Below are 7,887 nucleotides of genomic sequence, written 5' to 3'. Positions count from 1 at the left end.
CGGGGGGCCACTAGTCGATTTTTGGCCCAAAATTTTGTCGGGCTCACTTTCGGAACCGTGGGCTATAGCACATCGATTTGGCGTAAAAATGACTCATTCGCATCGTTTCGCCCGTTTGACCACCTAAATGGACTCTCTGACCCTGCCGACCCACACTCTCCCACTCCTCAGCCAGTTGGGGGGGCGCCAGTCGATTTTTGGCCCAAAACTCCTCCGCCCCCTGGACCTACCCCTGGAATCGTAGGCTATAGCACGCCAATTTGGTCCGAAAATGGTCCATTCGCATCGTTTCGCCCGTTTGACCACCCAAATGGACCCGTCGACCCCACTGACCCACACTCGCCCATTCCTCAGCCAATCAGGCAGCCGCCAGCATGAGCTGAAACTCACCTAATTCGGTCAAAAATGGTCTGTTCATACTATTTTACCCGTTTGACCACTAAAATGCTCCCACCAACCCCGTCGGACCACCCACATCTGCTCCACTAGTGGACTTTTTAGTACACCAATTTCTAGTTTAGTCGAGCTAATAAATTATTACAAAACTAATAATCAAATAAAAAATGCCTCCAATACCAATATCATATTTAAGTTATTGACCATAACATGCTAAATCACTAATAATCTTTACAACACTAAAAGTTGCATTAGTAGCACTATTTTTTTTTCGTTTCTCATTCTCTACATTAATCATTTTGGAACTCTAATCAATTTGGATTCATGCGGTGTTAAATGAACTTCGGATCTGATTCAATCCTTAAAGCTAGTTCGAAGGAGGTAAGATTGCCCATGCTATATATCTTTCACTAATGAGAGATTCATTCCATTCATCATGCCCCATAAGACTATTTATTCTCACGACTCGAACTTGAATTTTTTGATTACGATGAAAAGATCTTATTCATTTGACCACAGCTCTTGATAGTCATTGCTTGTGCTACTATGATCATTTGAACTCAAGAGTTGTTCCAAATAGTCAACACCCAAGTCTTCAAACACTACTACATTTGTAACATAATTTGTCTCATCTTTTATAACATTACAATTTTTCTTGTTCAATTTCCTCTTCCTCAAAGAGTGTCTCTTCTTAAGAGCCACAACAGGTGAACAACCTTCTTCAACATGACATTTCATTTCATGAAGTGATTCAACAACTCTTTCAACTGAAAAATTCAAGATTGCCCTTGTACCTCTCATTAAAAAAGCGGCTTGATCATACGCTAAAGCAGCTTCTTCAGCACTATCGAATGTCCCTAGCCATACCCTAATACCATTCCTAGTCGAATCCCTAATCTCTGCCGCGAATTTTCCCCATGGCCTACGCCTAACACCTCTATAACTCTTTGCCTTTGATGAGGGTTTTGGCTCGGCCATAGGGGCCCTATTCGTGCTGGTGCCTGTGTCAGCTTGCGCCTGAAGAAGGTCATAGAGAAACATCTCGTTCGAGTCATTTATGTTGAATGGGAGGGAAGAGGTGTTGAAATTCAAATTGTAGTTATGGTTATGCTTATGAAATTCAAATTCAAAATCCATTGATTTTCTCTTTTTGGTTATGAATTTTTTCAAGAAAGATACAAAGAAGTAGGTGACTACTTTGTTTGTTGTAGTAAATCCATTATGGGGAAAAGTAGTTGAAGCTTGATCCTCTTTTTATACACATATTAGTTGGCGGGCCCCACAAAGAAAATCTAATATAGTTATAGATTTTTTTTAAAAAAACTGTAAGTTTATACTATGAAAAAATAGATTGTAATATTTTACTATTTTATTCCTTAATCGTATTAATGATATTTATTGTACATAAGATATTGAAAGTGTAGTTGTTTATATTTAATGTATATTATTAATTGTAGGGATAAAATGTAAAAGAATTAATTAATTCTATCCTGATTTAGTAAGTAATGAACTAATATGGGACATTTATTTTTAGTAAGATGATTAACTAAAATGGGTAGGGGTGAGCGTTCGATATTCGGTTCGATATTTTTAAAATTCGGGTTCGATAATCGGTATTTGAATATAGATACCACATACCATACTTATAAACATTGGTACGGTAGTTTGGTAATCGGTAAATTAAACTTCGATCCGGTTGGGTATTTGGTAATACCATATTAAAGTTGGAGATATGCAAATCTTCATTTAAACTTCAAAGAGTATATTTAATAGAAATCCTATGTAGTATTTTTTTTTTTGCTTTTTACGAACATATTACCAACGTCCAAGAGATTCTTTGGGATGACTCATACTATTGTCTATTAGGTTGGTTAGACAATATATATATATATATATATATATATTAGTTATTCGGTAAATATCAGATATCAAACGGAATTAATATCTTGTACCAAATTCAATCTCAAATATAGAAATATTAAAATTTTACTCTCAAATATCATATCAAATATCAAATTATCGAATATCAATTATAAAATTTTTTTATTCGATTCAATAATTTGATTTTTGATATTTTATGTCTATAAACCCTAAAAATGGGACGGAGGGAGTATGAAAAGGACAAAAAGAAAAAAGTGACCAAGGAGGATGTTTTGGAATTATTTTATGGCTTATTATTGATTTATTTTTTAATAAAGATAATTAGAACAATATGTAAAAAGGACACGAGGGCTATAGCATGGCGGCCAGGCCAAACAAGTCTTATTAATTTTTTCTTTTTATTATATCTTAATGTCAGAATCAGTTTTCGTGTACCTCAATTAAATTTACGGAATAAAGAGAATCACATAGTGGTTTTTTTGACCTTTCTTTGTTATTCTTTTTAAATTCAAACTTCTAGATTAACGTACTAAACCTCTTAACTAAAAGTCTCGAATTCGAATCCTTCAAATGAAGTAATTTTTAATTGAAAGTACTTTATTTTCAAAATAGATTTTTTAGCATGAATTTAGATTAGTACGTTAAACCTATAAAGTAAATATCATATAACAACAACAATAGCATACCCAGTGTATTCCCACCTAATGGGGTTTGAGGAAGGTGGAGCGTTCGCAGTTCATACCACTATTTCATGTGAAGTAGAGAAGCTGTTTCCGATAGACCCCCGGCTTAAAATCAATAGCAAAAAATAAATATCATATGCTCGATTAAAAAAAAAAAAAAAAAAAAAGAAAAATGTTTCCCAAACTTAAGCCATCACATCATATTATTTTAAAAAAATGAATCATCACTTTAGGAGATTCATGTGAACCAATTTAATCAAAGATAATCATAATTACTAGCTAGCAAAGTTCACATTATATTTTTATGACATTTCATAGGAATAACCTTTAAAGTTTTCTAATATATACAATAACAAATTCAATATCATAAGTGGGGTATCAAATGACAAGACGTACGCAGTTTAGTAGTGGCGTAGTCAGTATTTTCACTGAGAGGACTCAAAAATAAACATGCGAGCAAACCAAAGGAGGTTCAACAAGAGGCGGAGCCAGAATTTCAACTAAAGGGTTCAACATTTGAAGAAAATTTAGCCGAAGGGGGTTCAACACCTACTATAAATACATAAAAATAATTTTAATCCTGTATATTTTTTCGTCGAAGGGGGTTCTAATGAACCGCTAACCAAAGGTTGGCTCCGCCCCTAGGTTCAACATCTAGTATATAAACATAAAATATAATTTTAATCATGTATAAATAGTACTATAATTTTTCGTCGAAAAAGGTTCGAATGAATCCCTTCGCCAAAGGGTAGCTCCGCCCCTGATCTAACTGTCTTATCCCTACCTTTATCGGGTAGAGAAATTGTTTTCGATCAACCCTCAATCATCCTCTTTCTTTATTCAAATTTGAGACCAACAATATGAACGAGCTCGCATAGACGGTGTTATACATCCTATTGGATTATTTTTCTATAATTTATAAAGTAGCAGTATAATTAAAAGGGGGGCATTTGTTATGAAAATGATTTATATTAAATTGTCCAAATACAGACCCCTTTGAAATATAAGAACCAAGATACCTTTTGAGTTGAAAATACATATAAATTTTGTGTCTATTTGATATTTGCATAAAATTAATAAATTAATACATAAATGTATTTATATATAAATTTCTATTAATTATGGTTAAATAAAATAAATTAAATATATACTATTCATTTTGTTTCATTATTTTGGTTATAATAAATTGGCATATATGTAATTGTTTTGATATAAATATAGACTTCAAATAAATTTTTAATGCAAAAATTCATCATGAAATAATTGATATAACTATCCTGTTTGATATTTTGAGTACACTTAATAATAAAATTAAAAAACTAACAATAAGGTTTTTTTATTTTTTTGGCTTCTATTATTCCATGCATATCGACCATGATTTTTTTTTCTTTTTGTATAATCATTTGGTTTCAAGTATTAATTTAAATTCGCATTGCACAGAATTTTTTAACAAAGACAATTTCGTATTCGGAAAAAAAGTTTGAAATATATCTAAATTTTGGCAAAATTTATTGTAACACGCATCAATTTTGAGAGGGTCATATGACCCCCTAGACTATTTATTATCATACTTTTATGTCATATATTTACCCAGCTGGACCATTGCGTGAATACACGCGCACTGGTGCGTAAGAGTCTGAAGTGATCCAGCTAGACAAATATACGTCACAGAAATACGATAATAAATAGTCGAGGGGGGTCATAGAACCCTCGCAAAATTGAGGCGTGTTACAACAAATTTCGCCAAAATTTAAGTATATTTCTGACTCTTTTCCCTTCTTGTTCCGAGTGAGCATTAGGAATTTCTTGTAAACCTGGAGATTCCCCTGCAAACGACTTGACTATAGTGTAGGTCGATTGTTTTTGTGAGCAGTTAGCGACAGATCAGTCTTATTTTGGGAAAGTTGATGGTCGTCTGTGAATATATTCACGACAAAGGTCCGCTAATTCGACATTGTTATTTATTCTGATTCATTCGAGATGATTTTCATTTACCAGCACGTAGGTGTTTTAAATTTCTATGCAAATTAGGCCAAATTTGTTATAGTGTGAGGGTTTTTTCGTATGCTCATACAATGAATTTAATATAAAGAATTTTAAAATTTAAATAATAGTATTAAGCCTTAATCTTTGCTTTCAATTTGGAATAAACACGTGGAGAAAATCCCAAAGTTCCAATTAGTAATTAGTGGTAATCACAAACACAAATATGATATAAAATAATGTAAGTTTATGCGCATATGGGCAGCATAATTAGGCAATTTTCTAGAACAAATTGTTTATATAATATACATGTACTTTTAAAATATATAAATATTGATCGATAATCTAGACGGAAAGTCTCAGAGCGATAATAAACTTAAACTTGAGTCGTAGAAGCAGTTACTAATACTTGTATTGGGGTAAGTTGTCGATAAACCATGTTAACGTGACATACTTTGTACATCGAATTGTCTTTTTATTAATCTGTAACCTAAAATAAAGAATGTAATTAAAAGTAGAAAATGACATGAAGTTTTGAAATATATAAATTTAGAGCCGTCAGATAATGATAAAACATTAAGAACAACAAATTAATAAATATAAAATATTTAATTTTCCAATAGGCATGATGATTATGATGATGAATAAAATCCTAATTAGTTAGGTAGATTAAGATGTAACACATTCATGGTACATGGTCTTTTTCTATGTTTTTTTCCCAAATTTGTTTAGGAAACTATGAACTTTACCTTTCAAGAAGCAAATTGTAATTAACTTTAATTAATTCAATTATATTAATACTTAATACTTAGTTTGGTTTTAAAGAGGGGGTTCATTATCCTATTAGGAATTCTTTGTATTTGCTCTTTGCATATTTGACACTTGGAGTACTGTTTAAATTATTTAATATTCCATCTGATTTTCAATATTCATTTTTGGAACTCGACTGATTGAGTTTCACGTTAAAAAATCTCTTTTTAGGGGTTAAACACTTCCTATCAAAGGCTAATTCATATTTAACGCTCGAATCTAAGACCTCTACTTAAAGTTGAAGAAGTGCTTTCCGTCCTACTATATCCTTTGGTGGTCACTATACTTATAACTGATTAAATTATAATTATATACTATCTCATATTAATAATAGAAAATTTATCGAATCAGATGCTTGCACTATATTATTTTAACTTATCAAGGTTAAGCGATTTAATAAGATGAAAATATGTATTAATTAATCATGACTTGCATCAATTGATCTAAGTATAAACATCAGGTTTGAGTAGGTTTTTGCCTACGCAATAACTTATTAAACGGTAAAACAGTTAATAATCTCGAAAATATTTGAATATTTATAAGCACAAGTATCAAACGTGCATATTCCAAGTGATTGAAGGTTAATTTTATTTAATCAGATATTACAAAGGATAAAATTAAAATTTAACAAGAACAAAAGGACGAAATTGTTATATACGTACATAACGTCCTCACGGAAGACAGGTTTTAATTACACGATTTGTCCTTCAAATGAATTGATCTTTAAAATTTGCCCTTCAAAATCGAACTTATGTCTAGCTGGACGTAAGTTGTTTTAGAGAGCAGATTATAACGTATATATTATTATGTTGTAAAAATATAGAACTTATTCCCCAGGAAAAAAATTATTTATCTTCATGAATAAAAATTGATCATCACAAAATAGCCGCAAAATTGTAAATAACACACAAAAATGGGGAATTGGGCCCTAATCAAACTCTTTGTGTTTGTTGCAAATCTCTCTCATTTGGGCCGGCCCATTTTTTTCCTATATGGGCCGTTAAAATGCAATACTAATGGGCCAGTTTACATAAATTTGTTTTTCTTCGGTCACTATTTAGATTTTGTCCTTATTTTTTAAAATTAAGTAAATATAGTTCTTCTAATTTACCCTTTCAGATAATATTAAATTAGGAAAATAACATAAACATACATCATAACTTACTATATTTACATAAATATCCACCTTACAAAGTAATTATAAAAAATTCCAACTAATTATGTATCTTCATGGATGTATTGGGGAGCTAATTAAGTATCTCGACAAACCCAAAATTGAAAAAACAAATATCGGGAGCTAATTACGTATATTTACAAGGAAAAAAATTTGTCTTCATTGGATGTATTGGATATCTCTACAGATCCAAAATCGAAAAAAATATATCAGGAGCTAATTATGTATCTTTATAAAGAAAAAAATGTATTTTCGTTGGATATATTATGCATCTCGACAGACCCAAAATTGAGTTTTTCAACAATTATGTAAAATATCAAAATTTTCTATAGTTAAGCTCTAAACTGTGGGGATTTGTGTTGTTTGCCCTATTGAATTTGGGTCTAATATTTGGTCATATACTTTTCAATCTTTTAAATAAAACATCAAATTGTCTACGTCTAACTTTTGAATAACTTATAAATTTTAGAGGATGATCTAACATTTAAATTACATTTTTAAAAAATATTTAAAATCATAGTCTAAAAGATTCATAAGCTATCTTTTTTAAAAAAAAAAAGTTATTTACTAAATAGGTGAATAATGTGCTGGTATAAATTATGACGTAACCTCGATTACTTGAGTCGATCTTAAACATGTGCCCTTCCAGAATGTAATGAAGCTCGCCAATCTACCAACATGGGTTGTGGTGTAGTGGTGAGACTACTTCATCTGTAATGAATCAATGTCCCACATTGGAAAAAAAAGAGAAATGTTAATTAGACTAGTCTTTTGGGTTGGGCTCTCTCGTTTGGTTTATAAAATTGGTGCTTTCATTGAGAGTCTCACGCGTTGGGTCGTGACTCGGAGTAGTGACCTATGTGCCAGTAGTGGTGGCCTGGATGGACCCGAGGGGTGCCAACCGTGACCAACGAGGAGCCCGTGACTTGGAGTGGTGGCCTATGTGCCAGTAGTGGTGGC

General features: G+C 31.8%; 1 protein-coding gene across 1 annotated transcript; it reads right to left on the bottom strand.

The window, feature by feature from the left end:
* Positions 1 to 564: 564 nt before the first annotated feature.
* LOC107869903 (ethylene-response factor C3) lies at positions 565 to 1,611 on the bottom strand. The gene has a single exon (XM_016716303.2). It carries the CDS (start codon positions 1,531 to 1,533, stop codon positions 898 to 900), a length of 636 nt encoding a protein of 211 aa, XP_016571789.1. The 5' UTR covers positions 1,534 to 1,611; the 3' UTR covers positions 565 to 897.
* Between the last annotated feature and the right edge of the window lie 6,276 nt (positions 1,612 to 7,887).

Source organism: Capsicum annuum, chromosome 4 (genome assembly GCF_002878395.1).
Source record: "Capsicum annuum cultivar UCD-10X-F1 chromosome 4, UCD10Xv1.1, whole genome shotgun sequence".
NCBI lineage: Eukaryota > Viridiplantae > Streptophyta > Magnoliopsida > Solanales > Solanaceae > Capsicum > Capsicum annuum.
Note: the sequence above shows the minus strand (reverse complement) of the source record. Positions and strands in the feature narration are given on the sequence as shown.

Bases quoted from the DNA above. Each gene is read 5' to 3' on its own strand.
- LOC107869903 (XM_016716303.2), bottom strand. From the start codon at position 1,533: ATGGATTTTGAATTTGAATTTCATAAGCATAACCATAACTACAATTTG.